Genomic DNA, 21,683 nt, shown 5'->3' with positions numbered 1-21,683 from the left:
CCACTTCACTTTTCATACATACATTACAATTGTTTGTGCTTTAGTATTTGTGAAAAGGTGTTTTTGCGTTAGTATTTACATTAATTATTGGCTATTTATTGATATGTATTTCATATATCAATTGCAGATCTTTTTCACCACCACGATGTATTTGGCTTGTTACTAGTCAGTGTTGTAGTAAATGTGATGATTGTCTGATTGCTTGAGTACAGGCAGATCTGTATTTAGGCTGCAAGTTGACAGAGGTGAAACAAACACTGATGATGGCTTAGTACTGAAATGTGTCCGTTTCTGCTTTTCGCCCTGATGCTCTATCATTTATAGAAGTGACCTGCAAAACTATATTCCAGTGCTGGTTCTATGTATAGCTCATTGGAGCTCAGTTAAACAACAAAGGAGTTTATCTTTGTATAGGCAGCGCTGCACTGTATCGATCTTAACTTTTGCTTTTTTTCTGTTTTCTGGCTGCAGAGAGGATGTCCGGTCAACAGTGAACACCTGATGGACAACATGCAAGTCCTCAAGCAGAACTGGTGACTGGTGAATGCTTGACGTTAACAGTTTCTTGAACATCATGTCTGTGGGAGACTATCCCATGAGAGACTCTGTCCCATGTTGAGCGCCCTCTTCAGTCAAGTCTGGACTCAGTGACTCATTACTCTTGATCAACCCAGGGCAAGTGGCTCATAATTTCACAATGTTTATTGATTCCACTGTGGATTATCCTTCATATACATGGACATATTCTGTTTTTTGAAGATCTCAACACTTCTTTGTAAGTACACTGGACAAGTTATTGGATCAGTTCAGTGTGTTTTTCACAGAGAATGTGTAAATGCAAACAGTTTCTTCAGGTTTATCAATGATAGTCTGTACCTTGGTTTCCAATATGCTTTATTTATTTCCTTTATAATTACCATAGACAGATGCTGACTGTAAAATTTACGCCAACCAACTGTAATTCCTCATGTGTTGTACTGTATTTTTTACGGTGAAATTCTGGCAACCACAGCTGCCGGTAATTTACCGTAAATTTTAATTAGTTGCAATAAAATACCGTAATATATCATACAGTTGCACCGTGTTTATCACTGAGATAGACTGTAATTTTTACAGCAAATTACCGTAAGCAGGTTACATTAAAACTGTTATTTTTACATTAAATTACCGTAATCAGGTTTATATTATAGCTGTTATTTTTACGGCAAATTACCGTAAACAAACAACAGTTCTCTACTGTAAAATTTACGGTTGCCAAAACAGCATACCGTAAAGTCTTCTACATTGTCACCGTAATTTTTACGGTAAATTTCTGGCAACCACAGCTGCCGGTATTTTACCGTAAATTTTACGGATTTGTTTTTACAGTGCAGCCTATGTTGCTTTTCACCTTTCACATTACCTAAGTGCATACTTTCAAAATGCTTTTTATGGGCCCATTTGTAGAAATAGGAAATGGATGTCCGGCATGTTCACAGAAAGGTTTTCCCCCCATTACTAAGGACCCCTCATACCTCATCTGTCCCCCATCAGAGCACACAGATGTGAACTAGATTACTCCCCCTCTTTACCCCTCCTTTTGCCAGCCCCTCTTTCCACTGCAAAGAAAGAAATCATTGAGTTTCAGCCTTTTCTATAAACATCCCCTCCCCTACCATCCCCTCCCAACAGCAGACAGGGGCACACAGACGACCACACTCTCTAGCCAAACCCTAATTGTGTGTGCGTGTGTCTGCATTTTTTTCTCTGACATGAAGAAGGAAACAGAGTGAGTATTTGCTCTCTGTGCTTGTGAATGGTAGCCCTGAACCTTTTGAATCTTTTTACTTGATTGCAAAAAACAGTGGAAGTGGCAGAATTTAACTGTGAAAAGTTACTGGAGTTAGGTAAGTTTGTTTTTTAGTTTTATGAAACTTTGAAATGTTGGCATTAGTTTGAGCATGACTGAAGGCTGAGGATCTCTCATCATGTACTCAATTGGTAAGAGTAGTAACATCCTATTGCTTTATTATAATGGCATTTACAATCATTATGTGCAGTTCTTTAAACTATTGTCTAGCTGTAAAATGTGTTTATATATGTGGATGCTTGCTTTAGAATCATATAAATTTTTTCTTGTCTTTCTGCCTCACCATTAATGCTGCCATTCTATGTTTCTAGTTTACATGGCTGTCTATCAACACTGAACTTGCTAGACCTCTTTGTGCTTTACTGCTTTACTGCCAAAGTGCTTGTTGTCATAGCAACACAGAATGGATTGAGTAATGTGACACCTGTGACGCACACCTGTTGAGACTTTGACAGGATGGGCCACAGCACAGGGCTGAGCTGCAGCCCAGGACAAACACTCAGATTATCTCTGACCCACAACTAAAGAGGGCGAGAGGCAGATTATGAAAGTCAATAAACTGCACATTACAGCTGAAGCTGGACAGATTTTTCCAATCTCTCCAGTTCCCCAAAATGTTGTTGCACCAGGCTTGTAAACTCTCTTTGGCTTGACCACCCCAAATGTGAAGTCATCACTATTATTTTCACAATTTGAAATGTAAATCTATTTTTAACATTGTAAGAATCCAGAGATTGCCACATTTATCACAACAGTGCAATTCTGCAACTGACTTAATCATTTATTTCTCCTATCTCATATGTTGCATGATACACACCTATCTCACATACTCTGATTTCATAAAAGCACTTGACATTGCATGAAAAGTCAGTGTATGACAGAAACATATTACTGCACTGTTTAAACGTCACTTAACCAGTTTATATAACATTATTATATTACAGATATCACATCATTATATATGTTTTTAAATAGGTTTTAATTTATTACATTTGGCAAGTGGATAAACAGAAATTCATTCAATGCATTCATTAATTCATGGGGGAAAATTATTCCTGATTCCCTCCACCAATCACATAGTCTGGTGTCTTTGAGCATTCTAGCTATACTACCCACAGTAATAAATCAATTCATAACTAGAAGTTGGCCTGAGCACCTTTTATTTACAAGTGGAAGATTCCACTGACACAGTTCTAACAGACAAGACACTGTTTGTGTCAAACAAGTATTTATTGGAAGCTGACAATCAATCAATCATCGCTACATCAGCATGTGTGCAAACCTTACATTCTGACCCATTCTACAAGCTTGTACTGCAGAAGAACCACTAAATAAGTTGTTTTTAGGATTGCGAGCAACCTCACAACAAGAACTGAAATCTTCTCCTAACTGTGTTCTGAGCTAGTGGCAGTCCGCTGTGTTCCTTCTGCAGGCAAGCCTTTGCTATTTTAAGCCAAGAGAAAAGTCAGCCTATAAAAGCTACTACACAATGATGGAACCTTCCCAGCAAAGCCAAAAAAGGTCACCACCGGCCATCGAGAGTGTAACGCAAACACCATTTCAACTAAACCATAGCAAGGCAGCGTGGAAAATGTGCAGACATTTTCCAAAGACAAAGGCAATTGCTCCTGCCAATCTGTGATACAGAGAGGAGCATGTGTGCTTCTAGTTAGCAGGGCTTTTAGAGACACAGTTAATGTCAATAAATGTCCTCTGACTTGTGCCTTTTACTGCTGAGATGGTAATTAAACACAGACACAGTAAAGTTATGTTGAAGAAGAACATTACATTTCCATTGGGCTATATTCTGTCATTTGGCATGAAATTTTGTCACTCTATGTCATAAGGTTTTGATTTATAAAAGTCCAAAGAAGTGCAGTAAAGGTTCAGAATAATAAAATGTGTTGGTCTTCATTCTGTGTTGCAGTACTCCAAGGGAGGAACTATAAATGTCTCTAACACTGAATGGAGGCGCCTTTTTGATAGCTATTGAAATTGAATTTCAATCAATCTCAATCATTTTCTAATCTCACCTCAACAGATGCTGTACATTCAATTCACTTGCGGGTGTGTTTTGGATCGTGTCAACCCCTTGCAAAATGTGTTAAAAGCCAGTTTAATGTTTTGATTTAGACTTTCTTAGAGTTTTCTAAGAATTTGGACACTTGAGGACATACAGTATGGGTCCTAATGCTGCAATAGGTGATGTGTACTAGGACACAGATTGACATGTTACAGGTAGGCCTGTTTACCATAATGCCTATCTGTTCCTGTGTACCACATGGTTTATGAATGCACTGTAGCTTTCATGAGTAATTTCATAAGATATGAAATATTCAAATTATCCAAATAATTCCCCATTCGTTTGAGATTTTTACTGTGATAAAGCAATTTATTTTCCAAGATATAAGCATGGAAAGCATATCCTCATCAAGACATGCGTCACCTCGGGAAAGACTCATTAAATCTGAATCATTCCAGAGGGTGATATCAGCCCATCTTGCACAATGCACATGTCAATCAAGGGATGAGCAAACTTATTACCCTGACATTATGCAGGCTCGGTGTGTGTGTCTGCTTGCAGTCTGGGTTGGTCTGAAGGTTTCTGTTCACTACTGTTCCTACAGCCCTCGTAACATCTGTGAGGTCACCATTTAAAGTAATTAGAAACAGAGAGGGAGAGAGCGGCCAACAGTTGGTGTTTTATGAGTTTGGGCCACACCGCAGCTCATCTTTAAATAAATAGACAATTTTACGGTGTCCGCTGTAATAGCACACATGACTGGGCATTCATTCTTAGTTTGTGTTTCTCAACGATACGTGGCAATGGGTGCAAGTCAACCGATTCAAAATTTCAATTCAGCTATGAGAAGTTGAAATAGTTTCAAGCCCGCTGCGAAAGTAAATTAACTGGGTTACAGCTGAAACCAAATGTGCTCTGACAGCAGAAAAACCTCTGCAATTCCTCTAGCTCTCAGATTCTCAGGCCTGGTTCGTGTTTCAAATGTATTTCCAGATGCTGAGGAAGGGAGTGTGTTTGGAAATGTGCAAAATGATAAAGTGACATTGTTGTTGTTTGACTGCGCACTGTAACGCAGAGGGGCACTCGCTGTGAGAAAACAAAACTCCATTGTGATAAAATCCCGCCTCATGTTCAGCAAATAGAAATTCAACAAAAGCAGCTCGCTCTCTGTACCCTCATGTGTTGTCAAGACTCAAGAGGTGAATAGATGTTATGAAAGATCCTCAGATAAGCCTCTCATCACCAAAAAAAACACAAACACGGCTACATGGGGCTACGTCAGCTTTTACAGAACTTGTGTGATGTGACACATACATCTGATAATCCCGGGACAACCACAGACTGTCTACGTCTGTGGACATCTACAGCATTCATAACCATAACACACACACAATAACACTGAGTCACAACTTGATGCAATATTTTCACAAGTCTAGCAATGGAAAGCAGCGAAGACAGCATTAAAAAACAACCTAATTTCTGCAGGAGAGGCTTGCATTTTCACTAAAAAAAAAACACAATAAGAAATGTGAATATAAAGATTTCATTCTAACAAAAGTCACAGCCATTGTAACGGAATATAACACTGCATTTCTTTTCTCTTAGACATGTACACACTAAGCCAGTAGTGTGTATAATCCATCATTGGTAATGTGGGCCTTGGCAATTGATGAAAGCAAGACCTCTCCCATCTCCATATAGTTTCACTCGATCGAACTCACACCATAAGAAACAGAATTCTTTCTTGGACCAGAAAGATTGCTCTCTACAAATAGGCCTCACTTCTCTGTGTGCAAGTTTCTTTTTACGTCTCCAGACTCTAAACTAGTTGCTTCTTCAGAGTAGGTGAGATTTGTATTTTTATGTGATGGCTTGTGCCTTTGTTTGGACTCTAAGTCTGAGGACTGTAACTGCTGGGTTCAACTCTCAAGGAATTGTAGCAGTAAAAGAAAGTCCTTGAGCAATTAGGGCTTGTTAGTGCTTCATTGATTTCCAAGGAGTCAGTGTACTAACTGTCCTGCAGTGAGAGGGCAATCACTGAAAAAAACAGACAAGCAAAGAGCATGTTGGACATGGCCATCCTGAGGGATTTAGGGGTGAACTAGGGTTTCCTCAATTTAATTAAATTTTAGTCAGTTCAGTTCAATTCAATTCCAACTTGAATGTCCCAAAAGGCAAATTTGGTCTGTGAGCAGGCCTTGCAATATAAACACACAATAAAAACATAATACTACTACTCCTGAAAAGTCAGTATCATAGTCAGTATCAATGGTGTACACTATAAGTTGCAGGCAAAGGAAATGGTAGCCGGCAAACCATACATTGATTTAAAATGATAACTGATGGAATATGCAGTGTGACAGTATTACATTTATGCACCACAACGACATTGGCATATTAAAGATTAATTTGAAGACATTTCTACATAATTGGATTTTACACTGTGATAAAAGGCAGATTGACAGGGAATAGCCTGCAATAAAGGTGTGAAGGTCATGAGACAGATCTGAACCCATGAAATGCATTTTAGCCCGCTGAGCCACCCTGCTGCTGACATAATACCTATCCACAGTGTTTGTGTGATTCAAGCAACGGAACGTTCTAAAGATGGAGAACGCAAAGTCCCATTCAAACTGCTTCAGATTGGACTTAATAATGAACAGCCTGTGATTCTTTGGATTCACAAGTCTGCAAACTTTACTGTTTATCCCCGATGACTCAGAGAGCTGAGTGCTGAAGCTCTGATTATTTAAAAAGGTGCTACTGAACAGATGAGGCTCCATACTTAGTATTTTCTCAGTGCTACCAGGTTCTGCTGTAGAGAGTGATATACATTTTTAGTGAAAAGCTAAGCTGAAGAGTTAAAATGAAGATGTTCAATCACAAATTCACGTTTTTTTCATCTTAGCAGTATCAGATAATGAAGATTTCTTTAGTGAGGAGAATGTGTGAAAGAGTGCATTCTGAGGGAACCATGACCATTATGTCTATAGTTTTACTATAGATTTGCTTTGTAAGGATAGCTAATGATACAGGCTATTATGCTGTTTCAAATTTGGATGAACCTCAACTTAAGGAATGTACTGTACATTGTCTATGCTAAACCAGGACCCTAAAAATTGCATTCCACATGGCCTAAATGAGCTTTTTCATCTGTTAACATCAAGTTCATTCAAAGTCACTCACTTCCTCCTCTTTCCAGGTCACCATGTGGCGCTGTTGGATGCCCTTCATCTTGCTCTGGGTATCCATGGCAACCCCAACGCTGTGCCAAAGCGGGGATGGTGACTGGGGTTCAGGCTTTGACATTTCCTCCACTATAATGGCCACCAATGACAGTTCCCAGGCAGTTGGTGATGAACCTGCGAGGACGACAAACAACCAAGCCTGGATCACGCCGCTATCATTCTCACCATTGCCATCAGCCTCACCTACGCTGCTCTATGATCCCCAACCAGACAAGTGCTCGGTCCACTTCAACACTAACTCCGCTTCAGCTCGAAGGCTTAAGGCCCAGAAAGAGGAGCTGGCGTATCTGAAGGCCATCCAGCATGGAAACCAGGCGGTGATGGAGAACTTGGTGCAGTATGTGGGGGCAGAGCTGGGGGAGCAGAGCTACACAGATGTGATCCAGGAGAACATCGTCGGCATCAGGGAGGATCACGTCAGCTGCCAAGGTGTGGTAGAGAAGGCTGTCGAGGATCTAGAAAAGCAACTGGAAGGGGATGTCTTGGAGGCCCTCGCTGGGATGCAGAAGTGAGTGGAATTAATCAGCTGTTCAAGAAGTTTAGAACATTTTTGTGCTGAGCTTGAAAAAAATCTAAGGCTAAAATGCATGTACAGGTAGTGAGCTAGCGTAAGATCAGCACGTGGTTGTTGGTGTGCTGAGAAAGTAAACAAATGAATAGCTGTAACACAGATACAGCAAAAATGTGAGCAAGAATCTGTGTTCACATTACGGTAGAGATAGAAGATGCTTTGCCTTTCATTAGACAATGGGCCACCACTTTGATGCCACGTTTTTTCCTGATTTACAACAGATTAGAACCTACATAGTACATGGTCTTTATTAATTAGTTCCAAGGCAATGTAGGAAAGTCAGGTAGAACCTTGGCTTGAAAGGCTACTAGCAGCAGAACAAAATGTACAATTATTTTCACAAAATTTCCAATTTCTTCTCTTTGTTTAAATGCATTGTTCCCCTCCTGCTCCCCTTTCTGATCCTCTCATTTCTGTAGTATCATATATCATTCCATCTATTCCTTTGCATACTCTATCATCATTCCCTGTCCATAACCAGGTTTGACAGCTACTGACTGTATGCTTTATTCCCTATCATTATTACAAACCCCAGAGCTGTTTCCCGCTGACTCTTGCAATTCTCTCTTGACCTCATCCCTAACAATCTTTGACACATACCTAACGTGTGTTATGTCCTCAGCTCTTCTTTCTCTCTCCATCTGCCCCTGTTCCCCTCTCCCGATGTCTGTTCCTTTCTCCTTCCCCTCACGCTCACTGCTGACTTGGACTGTTTGTCTTACTGAACAGAATCAGAGAAGAGTCCCTGGCCTTTGAAGACATGCTTCGTGCAACAGCAGACATCGCCGGCAGGCTGGAGAGCTCATCGCAGGCCCTGCATGCTTCATTCACCAAGCAGCTGAAAAACGCTCTCAAGATCCATCACTAAGGAAGTGTTGAAAAATGTTGCACGGTGATCGCAGGTGCCATGCTCTAACTTGCATTTGATGATGTCTGGCATCTGTTGTGAGACCCAAAGGAAAATAAACCCTCCTGCAATTATAATTTTAAGTATGTCTCTACCCATGTGCTTTGCAGCACTAAGATGCCACTTTGTGTCCAGCCCAGCCATTACATCAATAAAGTAGCTGGCATTACACTTCTCATTTTGTGGGAATCAACAGGACTCAGAAAAGGAAGCTTTGACAGGAAAGCTGATACCTTCAAATAACATGAGCCATGAAAGAACTTAAAAAAGGGAATTGTGGGGAAAAGAAAACATTTCCCCCCCTATCACTGATATAGTTGTAAAAAGGAAAAGAAAAAAGAGGATACACAAACCCATTAAATAATATTTTCCATCCAGGCATTATTCCTGGAAATCAGTGAAGTCAAACATGGCAACAGTATGTGGTGCTAGCGTGAGCCAAGCTGAGTGTTTATGGATCATGATCTATTGGCCTTCAGAGAGCAAACAGAATGGCTTTGTTAGTTTTCTCCATAGGAAGCTATGGATTGACCATCTGGTTTCCAGGGTAAGGATGGAGGCCGGGATAAGCTTAGAATGACTGTTTGAATGGAGATTTCTGTTTTCCTATGGGAACTATGCGAACTATGGGAGAAGACCTTCCATATGAATACCACTAAAGGGCCAATGGGACTTTGTTTATAGGGGTTACAAAATAAGGGGATATTTGCTTGTTGGGAAAAACTATGCAATGACCTGAGGATGAGGGACAAAATATTGTATAAGCTATATTGACACTTTTGCTCTCTGAGTTCAGCCAACATCAGACTATTCCAAATTATTAGGAAATAAGCTGGAACACACACAAGCACGCACGCACAAATGCAGAGAGAGAGAGAGAGAGAGAGAGAGAGCATGCCCCTAGAAAAGAGATATATAGAGAGATATAGATGTAGTTCATAAAAACATCATGTATACGTTTCGACTATCTATGGGCAGTGTCAGCTGGATTTACCTGCTCAAACTCATAAAGAGAATTCATCCTCAGTTCTGTGTCCAGTTTCAATGTGACATTCTCTCTTTAACCCTGCCAGGGCTCCAGAGAGAGAGAGAGAGAGAGTGCTTTCATGTTTGCAACCATAAAATGTGTATTATGTATTTACAATTGTATATTTTTAGGTTTGATTCAGTAAATGATACCAGCAAACGGAAAAACCAGCCTTTTGTTTGTTTGTTTGTTTGTTTGTTTCAAAGCACAAACATGTTTCCTCTGTTTGCTGTCTTTGCCTCACAGCTTCTAGTAATTCCAAGGTTATTTTTGGAACTAAAACTTCACCGGGCCTATTCATTCACCTAGTCTGCCCTCTAGCTGTTTTTCACAGAAATAACCGATAGGCATTTGTTCAGCTGTCTTGAGCATCACTCATTTAATTATCTACAAAATAACTACATGACCGTCACACTTTACTCTATTGGAGCAGGTTCTCTTTGTTTTATCATTGATGTGTCATTTCCACTACCTGCAAGCCCTTGGTTTTCTGTTGCCACCACAATAGAACACTTAGAAATGGAGAAATAAAACGGTGAACCCTGTGTGTGTGTGTGTGTGTGTGTGTGTGTGTGTGTGTGTGTGTGTGTGTGTGTGTCCGCGAGAGAGAGAGAGAGAGCGAGAGGGAGGAGGCACACCTATGGGTAACACACGAAAGACACAAGTATTCAGACGTATCCTGTCTTCTCAAGGGAGCAGGTGGAGTTTTACGGTAGGCTACTACGGGACAGGAGCGGCCAGAGGATGCTCGCAATTATCTAAAAAGAAATACTCCCGACCTAAGAATGGACAGCAAATGCTTAGATTTACACGTTATCAAGGATGCGTAAAGTTCTTGGCACCGTGCGTAAAAAGACGCAAATGTTTGGATGATATCGCGCCTCAAGAGTCTGGACAATTTCCCTGTGAGTGAAATTCTTAAAACCAGATTTATGAAAGCAATATTAAGAACCGGCTTTTAAGTTTTAAAATACACAAGACTAGGGAGTACAGTGCCGCTCCCTGATTCAGCAGCATGTGATGGACAGCTCTCCGGAGAGAAAAGGTAGACTGGTACTCACGGTCATCTAGGCTAAAACAGGCTGATACTGGGAAGGGTGACCGATGTGTCGATGCTGAGCGACGGGGAGCAAGACGGCAAAGTTATTCGGTCAGAATAACGTCACGCTCACCCCCCGCCCACGAATATAAGAGGAGCTATCTTAACAGTAGTTGTGAAGTTGTCCTGATATGCCTCCCAGCTGCGAAGATGACAGAGTTTCCTCACACATCACGGGTTCAAGAAGATAACGCTCTGGCAGTGGATGTACTCACCTCCTCCGCGCTCTCCGGTGAAGTTGACGCTCCTCGTGCTCAACATGGGGTCCGACCACCTGTTCCCCGTGAGGACGACTCTTCTCTGCTCGCTTTTCTTATGGCAAGCAAGTAAGTTCCTCCTTCATGTTTTCTCGTGGCTTCAACATGCCTTTCACAAAAGGTCACCATTATGTCGCCGTCGTCGTGTGTATCACAGCACGAGCCGTGCTTGCAAAAGCAAAATTTCATGCTTTTCCACAATTTCAGTGTTTCTTAGGCTTCTTTTACTGACTCTAAATTTATGGAAAGACGCACTTTGCTAACTCTGTGAGGTATGAGACGTTTCAGACTTGAGTGCTATCAAACTTTATAGCCTAGCTACTAGAGAAAATAATTTTTTACATATCTGCTCTTTATTGAGCAGGTTTTAATTAATAAAAGGAATTAAAAGCTGTAAAATTGCACTCTATGAATCTTCACACCGTAGCTGCAGGTTTTCACACAATTCCCCACAATCCTCTTCTTCTCACACTGAGATAAAGCGTTGCATCTCCTGCACAGTCTACCTGATTACAACACTGCTCACCTCTGGCTCTGCTGTCGGTGTGTTTGTTGTCACAGTCACACCGGTAAATGTGTGTGTTTTCCCGCCGTTCACCAGTTTCCTCCTCGAGCAGCAATCTGACAGGTAGAAATGGAGGCCAACCTGGAAGAGAGAGGAAGGGAAGATTGTTCTTTCCATTGCCAGTAAAGTTAAGAAGCCCACTTTCTTTCACCTCCAAGAACCCAGTTTGTGATCACTTATTCTGAGTTTAAGTGAAATTAACATAATGCAAGTGTGGGCAAAATACTAAAGGTGAGTGGGCTGCCTGCTGTTAAAGCTCTTAACACTAGCATGCGGCAACATCTTGATAGTTTTTGTCTCCTTTGTCACGCCAGTTTGTTAAATGTCAAAGAGAATCTGTGTACTTGTACTGTGAACTCTCCAAAAACAGTGTGGGAAATAAATATACTATATAGATAATAATACGGCACAACATGAAATCAGCTTTAGCCAGTTAGTACTTTTAGTAGTTAGTAGTTTTTTAAGTGCATTTTAATGGTTATTGGTATGGCATTTAATGTGTCTCAAAAATGACAAAATATGTGACAAGAAGACAGAAGCCATGTTTATTGTCAAATACAGGAAAAGCTATGACAGCTTCAGTAGGAAAGAGAACAGTTAATGGGGAATCTGTGTACGGTATGTATGGTGTGTCTTCTCCTCTACAGTAGAGATGGAGGGTCGACCCCAAAAGAGTGGATTCCCCGACTCCAACAAGCTTGAGAGTCTGAGTTGGCTCTTAGCCAATGATTGTGACAGTTGAAACTGAACTGCTTTTTTTTTTTGTCTGTGCATAAAATAGCTATTTGGTCAAGATCCATACCATTTGATCATTCAGCAGCCTTAACACGAATGTGTGATTTTTTACCTTTACTGCAAAAGGCAACAGGCTTTGCTTTGCATGACTAGAACTCACTCTCTGGACTGTCGGGAGAGACTACCTGTGTATACCATGGCTGCCTCCACTGGTTTTTTACACTTAAAGATGAGAAAGTTACTTGTGAAATATGTGAGAGAAGCCTTAAGCCTTAAGCCTTAAGCCTGCATACACCATGATCTCAAATGTAGGTTCTATGGTTTAATGTTCACGAGCCAAGGACCACACCATCAGTTGAATGCAAATGAGAATGTTTATTTAACAGATATGAATGATGAAGAGGAGACTGCGATGAATGGAGGATGGAGAGATGTAGGCGAATCATCTGCGGTGTGGGGAAGGTTTTGGTGACGGATCCGCCCTTGCTCCCGGGCACGGCAGCAGACCCCCCAGGGGTCCCTGTAGTAGAGAGGAGGAGTGGAGAGAGAGAGAGAGGGAGAGCGAGAGAGATCGAGAGAGATCGAGAGAAAGGGGAGGGAGGGTGGGGCACGTAAACGAGAACGAACAGGTATGCTGGGCAGGTAGGCATTTAAAGGGGAGTGATTGAGGTGTGATCCTGCTCCTGAACCTCAACTAATATAGCTCCAATATAGAAGTGGACTCCCATGTCCTCCCCCTCAGTTTCTATCTACCGCAGCAGTCGACAGCGCTGGTTCTTGCTCACTTGCTTGTGCACTTCACATTATATGGCACTGAGAGATTTCATTTATGTTTTCTGACTTGGATCGCACAATTTTAGTCAACTCAAGGAAAATTGTTGCATGTTGTGTCTTGCGAACTTTTAAGTACTCGACAGCCCAATTTTAGCGAGAGCACCCCTGGCCTGAGAAGTTGCTGACTCAATCATCCAAACTGGTCAATGTTTCATACGCCTCGCCAAGGGCTTTGGCCTGGGTCCAAGATCCAAGGCCCAGTGCTGGATGTAGGAGGTGTCATCTCATTTCAGGTCTCCGCTGGCAGGAGGCTTTGATCTGTGGCGCTTGAGAGTCTTTTTTTCCAAGCCCCGCATCTGGTCCATCCCAGACGGGGGGGACAGATGAACACACACCATCCTGACTGTCAGGAGTGGAGATAGCTGAAGTCTCTCTGGTGCACGCTTGTTTGCCAGAATGAAATGTGTCCATGATGGAAGAAGACGAGAAGCCACTGTACATTAGGCAAATTAACTGTGAAGCCACATAATGTTTACCTGATCTAATGCATCTTATCTACCAGCTATCACCAAAACATTTTCTCTATCCTATGAATTTCACTAGACCTTACACCACCAGTCAAAAATTATTCTAAAATGTGGAAAATAGTAAAAATAATGAAAAATGTGATGTGTCCAAACTTTTGACTGGTAGTGTATATCTACAGATCTTTAGGAATGTTTGTGGGAAATGTAACATATCTTCATATAAAGTCCCTCAGCCAGGGAATTAGCAATAAATCACGAAAATAGATTTGCATGCATCCCTCAGGTTAGCTGTTTTGAATGGTACAGCATCACAATTTAAGCTCCTCACCTGGTTGTCCTCCACTGGGCTGTCCTGCATTTATGGGTTATAAAGACTTGTCAGTGCGGTCTTCAGGACTACGACTCGCCCATGGTCAGGTAATAGCGTGGCCTTGGCTAGGCGAGCATGACTGCTGCCAGATGCAGGCGGTCCAAGGTCTCCTTTCACGATCCTTGATGGTGGCACACCTCATTGGGCTGCACTATACCCTAACACTATCAAACAGAGCTCCAGAGGGAGTGGGTGTTAATGGCGTGGATCCCCAATGGCATCTGAATAGATTTCTTTGTATTGATTGAGGTTTGGCTTTGGCGCAAGGCTTAAGGCGTACCTCCTCATTTCTTTCAATACATTTAAAAGACAGAGGTGTTGCCCTTTTCAGTAAAAGTTGATGTTTGCTGACAGTTCTCTGTCTGGATATTAATTTGCCTAAATAATCTAGAAATTTCAAACTTTATCAGGAATATGACTACTTAACATTATGACTAAAGGTTAAATGACTAATTAAAAGGCCCACAAACACACACACACACACACTTACGAACACACACTAATGTCGCTGTCTGCTTCAAATGAAAGATGTCAGTTAATTGTTTTTCGCCTCAGTTGCAACTCAGAGTGACAGACAGTTGTGGCAGCTCAACAACAAACACCCTTCACTTCTGAGGGATTAGCTCACCTCCACTTAGCAAAAGCAACTAATGATGTGTGTAATTGAACCTGATTACATTGAGGAGGGGGAAAACGGTAATCCCCAAGAGAAGGGATTCCTGTCTATTTCTGTTCTATTCATTTCGCGCAACAATAATATACAGTCAGCCGGTGAGCTTGTACAAAAATCTGTCTAGACTGCTAACTCAAAGTCAATTTGATTAAGCCACCTCTCAGTGTGAAGCGGTCAAACGCCACACATACATAATGACACCTCAGAGATAAAGAGAGGACTGTTGAAATTACAGCACAAGTGGAGAGGCCGCCAAGGGCTCAGAGATACTTGCCGTCTCCGCCTTCTCACCTTGTGAGATTTTAGTATCCGCATGGGGAGCTAAGATCAAAAGATCAAAGGATTTGCTGAGATGTTGAAAAGCTGTATGAGACTTTTCTAAGAAAGGTCTTAGATGCATAGACTGTGCCTACATGGGATGTAGGGATGAGAGAACAGATATGATCCCTACCTACATAATACAAGTTCCCTGCTTCCTTCCTTTCCTCTTCCATATTACTCAATTTCTGCTGAATTTTTCCATATGCCCTTAGCCACCCTCTACCACCCTCTTTTCATTTTGCATCATCCAATTTTAATTGCTGATGGCCGGCAAAAGAGAAACATAGCTCAAATGACCTCAGTGTCAAAATACCAGAGGACATTTGTTCTAACATTAATTGCTTTTTTCTGTAACTGTGACATATTGGCTGGTTGAGATTTTAAAAAAAATTGATTACTTATTCCAATTAGTTTCAAGAAAAATGTTTTATGGATAAGCTACTTGCACAATTGGATGTAGAAAAACTCTGATGTGTATGGGGTTTGATCAAATCTGTGCAATTTCTTCTGTGGGATCTTGAATAAACATAACCAGTTTATAAATTCCATTATTCTTTCTTATTATAGTGCTTTTCTATAAATGTTTTAACAGTGAAAAGAGAGAAAAATATTGTTTTAATTAGAAAAACAATGCATCCACAGTTCTTTGCCATGAGAAGACACACTCACATGCCGAGGACGAGCTTTTCAAGAGGCTGTTCATCGGTTACAACAAGTGGTCCAGGCCTGTGCCCAACATCACCGACGTGGTCATCGTCAAGTTCGGACTCTCCATAGCGCAGCTCATTGATGTGGTGAGTACTCACATAATGGACTGTATGCAGCAGATTGAATGTTTTAATACACCACGTGTTCATTTTTGATGCTGGGGATAACTGCTGCTTTTAGTTTGACACAAGTGGAATGGCTGTGTTGTTAAATAATTTACACAGTGAATCTAATTCACCAAAAACTTTCATAACCAAAGGCTTCTACGTACATTATAGGCTTTTGTCATCTCTGTCCCTCTCTCTCTCTCTCTCTGTTTCTCTTCAATATAAATAGCTTGTGTCTGTTTCATTTGAAAGATCCTCCACAGAAGGAATATGCATATTTTTTTATATATATATATTTTTTTCTTGTTATATCTTTGATTCAGATGTGAAGCAAGTAATACAAGTTTCAAGGTTACATTATTGATGTACTGTAAAACCAATCAATATCACAGAGTAGAAGGCATTTCAGGGTTTTAAGGTAAAGTAGGGTAGTCCTAGATCCTCTGTAAAGTAGAGTAATCTAGGGGATTAATACTCCTTCCTCACTTACACTTGTATACTTTGCAGAACTTGAGGCATAATTCGAGCCGCTGCACCTAAACACACCTTAGCTCTCTTTACTCGGTAAACTTGACACTGTCTGAGGGATGCAACGATATATATTTTGGCATTTTTACATACAGCCGCAAAAACAAACTTAGGAAAACTAGATTATGCGCCCTCTGCCCTGTCAAAGCAGCAACTGCTACAGAGTGTCTCACATCCATCAAGATATTGAAGTAAAGTTGCTGCTGGCTATATTTGGAGCTGCCTTGACAAACCTCCAAGAACCTCTTGCATATGTATTCTTCTGGGCTAAACCCAGAGTTCACAGTCTTACCCCTCTCTTTCTCTCTCTCTCTCTCTCTCTCTCTCTCTCTCTCTCTCTCTCTCTCTCTCTCTCTCTCTCTCTCTCTCTCTCTCTCTCTCTCTCTCTCTCTCTCTCTCTTGCAGGACGAGAAGAACCAAATGATGACAACCAATGTGTGGCTTAAACAGGTAAGAAAAAATGGTGTTATGGTGTCAAAAGGTTATTATTAACTATTCATTCATTCATTATTTAACTAATATTGATTATGGTGATGATAATGATGATGTCAACCAATGTGTGGTTTAAATAGGCAAGAAAAATTGTGTTATGGTATTGAATGTTATTTATGTATTAATCTAACCCACATCCAATGAAGTGTGAATTGACAAGAAAAAAAAGTTTTTTCTCTGGGAGAGTATATGACAATATAAAATGTTACAAATAGAAAAAGTTACCTCTGACATATTCATTTGACAAAGTTTCTATTCTATCAGAATAATGACTCATATGACATTATCAAATAAAGGGTTATAACCAAAAGACACCTGTACTATCCGTGTTTCCTCAGGAGTGGAACGACTATAAGCTTCGCTGGAGACCGTCTGACTATGACAATGTGACTTCTATTAGAGTGCCGTCAGAGCTCATATGGGTGCCGGACATCGTCCTCTATAACAAGTGAGTGACAGTAACATAACCAAACAGTCCATTTCTGTCCATTGTAGTGAAAAGTTGGTAAAAATGTGAGGGAAATCCTAAGCCTGTTGTCTTTGTAACAAACTAAAGTGGATGGCTGTAACAGAGCTGCACAAGCAGATAAGAGAAAAGACTCACAGCTACAGTCAGGAAAATGTCAATCTTCTCAAGCTTCTCACTGTTTGTCCTCATACTCTGGTAAATTATGGTTCAAATTGAAGCCTGTTGACTGTATAGATTCTGATATGAGGATGGCGCCATCTAGTGGACTTCCCAACTCTATATTCTGCTCTTGTCCAGTGATGACATTTTATCAAAGCTTTAAATTAACATTAGGTTAAATTCTGCTGTTATGTTTACAGTTACTGTTCCTGTCTCAAAATGTGAGCTATATTTAGCTTTATTTGTATAGCACATCTCAAAAGCAAATGGTTTTGCTGCTGTCAGGAGCTGTTGGTGCAGCTTATTTATTCAAAAAGATGATCTCCAGATGTGTGTTGCTTTCTTGTGAAATCTTGAGTGAAATCCACAACTTCTGAGAAACTTCTCCCTTCTCCTAAATTAATTTCATAAAGATTAAACCGAGAAGTTTGATGATGTAGTTCCACTCCATCGAGCCTGTGTAATCACAATGTGTAAGTGAAATTAAAAAGGTGTGAGACAGATGCGATGATAAGGACGCGTCATTATGTCCTCGGCAGCAGCTATTATCACCGTTAAAGCGATGAATGGGGTTTTGCTCTGCTTCAGTTTGAAGAGAAAAATTAAAGTCTGCTACAGAGGAGATTACTGGAGGAGATTATTTATGAGATTCATTCAATCATAACTCTTTTTCACTGCATGGTTTATAAAATGACAAAAAAAACAGATATTTGTCTCAGTAAAAATGAATAGTATTTCATGAGTAAAACTGAAAGAAAAAACTGAGATGTGGCTTTTATAGAAGATGATTCACGTTACAGCATAATTTCATTATTCATAATATGATTGATTATCTTCTATACACTTAACAGAATTCCATAACCAAAACATGATTGATTATCTGCTAGAAACTTTTTTTATCTGAAACTGCCTTTGGTCTCAGATATTTAACACTGAGGTTTCATAAGTCACCATGATTCATATGACAACTCCTGCTTTTCCAGCGCTGACGGTGAATTTGCCGTCACTCACATGACAAAAGCTCACCTATTCCACAACGGCAAAGTGCGCTGGGTCCCTCCTGCCATCTACAAGAGCTCCTGCAGCATCGATGTCACCTTCTTCCCCTTTGATCAGCAGAACTGCAAAATGAAGTTTGGGTCCTGGACCTACGACAAGGCCAAGATCGACCTGGAGCCCATTGAGAACACCGTGGACCTAAACAACTACTGGGAGAGCGGCGAGTGGGCCATCATCAACGCCGTGGGCACGTACAACACGAAGAAATACGACTGCTGCCACGAGATCTACCCGGACATCACCTACTTCTTCATCATCCGGAGGCTCCCGCTGTTTTACACCATCAACCTCATCATCCCCTGTTTGCTGATCTCCTGCCTGACTGTCCTGGTGTTCTACTTGCCCTCGGACTGCGGCGAGAAGATCACCCTGTGCATCTCCGTGCTGCTGTCCCTCACCGTGTTCCTCCTCCTCATCACCGAGATCATCCCGTCCACGTCCCTCGTCATCCCGCTCATCGGCGAGTACCTTCTCTTCACCATGATTTTCGTCACCCTCTCCATCGTCATCACCGTCTTCGTGCTCAATGTGCACCACCGATCTCCCGGCACCCACAAGATGCCCCGCTGGGTCCACTCGGTGTTCCTGGACCTGATCCCGCGCTGGCTCTTCATGCGGCGGCCGGCGCCTGACGGCCGGCGCCGCAGGTTGCTGCTGCTGCAGCAGGAGGCGGCGGTGGAACGGCGGCACGGCCGGACGGCCGGACACCAACCAGGCAACTGCCTCAGCACCTCGGCCAACTGGCTGAGAGACAGCAACACGGCGGAAGACCCCGAGAGACGCTGTTACGAGGACTTGGAGCTGGGAACGCTGACGTCATATTTCTCCTTCCGCCCTCCTTCGCCCAGACCTCCGGGTTCGACTCCTCCATCGCAGCAGAAGAACCTGCAGAACAGCCAGAATCGCCAGGAGGGGGGCGGAGGGACGAACAGGCAGTTGACAGGAGGCAGAGTCAATCCCACGCAGCGGCCAGCTAAAGTTGACAACACAGTCTCAGACTCATCGTTCCTTCTTTCGCCAAGTGTCATCCGCGCTCTAGAGGGAGTGCACTACATCGCAGACCACCTGAGGGCCGAGGACGCTGACTTTAGTGTGAGTATCAGTGAAACACAATACAGAAAGTTACCTGACACCAATGGCAGAGTGCCACTTGTAGCACAAGTCACATGAATGTTGGCCCACCAATGTTCATGATTTATTTTGTCCATCTTATTCTATTAAGTACGACTTCCTCATGGTATCCTGGACCATTGGACCACCAAATTTACCATTGGTTACTCATCACACTTCCCTCTACATTTACAACCATACTGTACGCCACACTGCTTGAACATATTGCTGTTATCACGTGAAAACCTCCAACTCCAACGTTGTCGATTTTCATGTTTTAACTTAATTGGAGGATTACAAGTTCCTCTAAGGGAAATTCTATGACCCTTGGTGCTGAAAAATTTACATTCAGGACATACAAAGTTTTCACCCAATAGTGAAAATACGTAGAGTGATATGTAGATGGTCCTGTCCAGTGTGTATGAGGTCCAGTAGGTCCAGTATGTACTGTGAAACTCTTTTTACTCTATTTACTAGGTTGTAAATATGCTTGCATGAATATCACCAGGACAAACTCCTCCACAGTTACTGAACTTAGCGATTTCAGTGATTCTGATTCTAACAGTTAACATCAAATAATATTATTTAGTCTACAAAATGAATCTATGAATCTGGCTGGCAGCTCTGTTTTCCTCTCTGTCAGTTACATACTCATGTCAGCCAGGCTAGAGTGAATTAGATACAGAGAAACGAAGACTCACTTCTAGATGCTAAACAAGGAATTTCTTGTTCATGTTTTCATCTCTCTCTCTGTCTCTCTCTCTCCACTCTACACAGGTGAAAGAAGACTGGAAGTATGTTGCCATGGTGATTGACCGCATCTTCCTGTGGATGTTCATTATTGTGTGCCTGCTTGGTACCATTGGCCTCTTCCTACCTCCTTGGCTAGCTGGCATGATCTAGAACTTGGAAGTGTCAAGAAGGGAAAAAAAACAAACTTGACTGAAACATAACCACCACGACCTGAATGTAGTTTAACTACCACCAAACTACTTCAAAATGTAGTCAGACTATTCTTCAAGACTGGGAATGTGACCAAAGTTTGCATAAGACTAAACAACAAATATGGTGGAAATGATTAGCTAACATATGAGTAATGAGAAGATGACAGTTTTGTTTCTGATGGAAAAGCTCTGATGCGTGAAGTGACTGCATTTCACCTAAAATGTCATGCCTTTTATCATAGAGGTTTCGCAGCTACACTAGGTTTCGACCAACTGTGGCATGCTGTGCTGGGAACCTGTATAACACTGGAAAACACATTTGGGTTGGAAAGCATTTGCATTTTGTAAGCCTCTTTCTCGGGCAATGCTGCCGTGATTAATCATATTTTTGAATGACCATATACTATGTAATAAATACCATGAAGAAAACCCTTGAAAAGCCTGTCCATTTGACATTTGTTGAGTGGTATGAAAATGCCATTTTAGCTGTCTCATCCTAAATACCCTTTCATGAAATTCAAGTTTTGTCAGAAGACAAATGTCATTATTCATGTTCCCACATCCCTCTGCTCACCTGGTAGAAGAGACACCTCATCATGACATTAGTTGTTAAGGTCATCTTGATATGCAAAAGTGGCCTTTTATAAGTGACAGCGAGTAGAGAACGACCAAGTCTTCTGAGGTGAGCTGAACTTTGGTGCACTGACATAATATTTCTATTTCTACCATGTACATACTGTATGTTAAGAAAATATTTTTCCAGATTTGGTATGTTACACACAATGCTAATCATTTTTCAAACATTGCTGTAAGCGTAGTGGTTTGTCAACATTAATCACAACTACTACTCAGTGTTTCACCAATGTCATTGTCAAATTAATTATAATAACAACCTTCTGCGCTACTTTCTGTAGCCCTTTTATCCATTTTCCACCTGCATAAATCATTATTTTCCCTCCCTCCTGCAAATGTAACTTATCAGGCTCCCAGAAAGGATTTGTTAAATCTTGTTTGGTTTTGTTTGAGGAATTTAGCCTAGAATTTCCCAGATTGGACCAATAGAAAGCACAAAGATGATTATGGATACTGTTTGTAACACCAGCAGTTATGATTTTTTCTAGCATTTCAACATGACCACAAATTTCACAGTGAGATGAGAAA

General features: G+C 41.4%; 2 protein-coding genes across 3 annotated transcripts; both read left to right on the top strand.

The window, feature by feature from the left end:
- Nucleotides 1-1,692: 1,692 nt before the first annotated feature.
- LOC139659968 (uncharacterized) lies at nt 1,693-9,782 on the top strand. 2 transcript variants are annotated; one of them, XM_071537998.1, is made up of 3 exons: nt 1,693-1,886; nt 7,075-7,628; nt 8,421-9,782. In XM_071537998.1, the coding sequence occupies exons 2-3, from the start codon at nt 7,081-7,083 to the stop codon at nt 8,557-8,559; spliced, it is 687 nt and encodes a 228-aa protein (XP_071394099.1). In that variant the 5' UTR covers nt 1,693-1,886; nt 7,075-7,080; the 3' UTR covers nt 8,560-9,782. The 2 variants fall into 2 exon arrangements, with proteins under 2 accessions (XP_071394099.1, XP_071394101.1); XM_071538000.1 differs by lacking the exon at nt 1,693-1,886 and adding an exon at nt 1,926-1,980.
- Nucleotides 9,783-10,335: 553 nt separating this feature from the next.
- Nucleotides 10,336-20,932, top strand: chrna2b (cholinergic receptor, nicotinic, alpha 2b (neuronal)). Its single transcript, XM_071537980.1, has 6 exons — nt 10,336-11,050; nt 15,589-15,740; nt 16,695-16,739; nt 17,120-17,229; nt 18,393-19,560; nt 20,356-20,932. The coding sequence occupies exons 1-6, from the start codon at nt 10,930-10,932 to the stop codon at nt 20,479-20,481; spliced, it is 1,722 nt and encodes a 573-aa protein (XP_071394081.1). The 5' UTR covers nt 10,336-10,929; the 3' UTR covers nt 20,482-20,932.
- Nucleotides 20,933-21,683: the final 751 nt, after the last annotated feature.

This window comes from Centroberyx affinis, unplaced genomic scaffold, assembly GCF_046629955.1.
Source record: "Centroberyx affinis isolate AG114_WGS23_722 - 3 ecotype Tasmania unplaced genomic scaffold, CSIRO-AGI_Caff_v1 ptg003179l_1, whole genome shotgun sequence".
Classification (NCBI taxonomy): domain Eukaryota; kingdom Metazoa; phylum Chordata; class Actinopteri; order Beryciformes; family Berycidae; genus Centroberyx; species Centroberyx affinis.
This window is presented reverse-complemented; position numbering and strand designations above follow the sequence as displayed.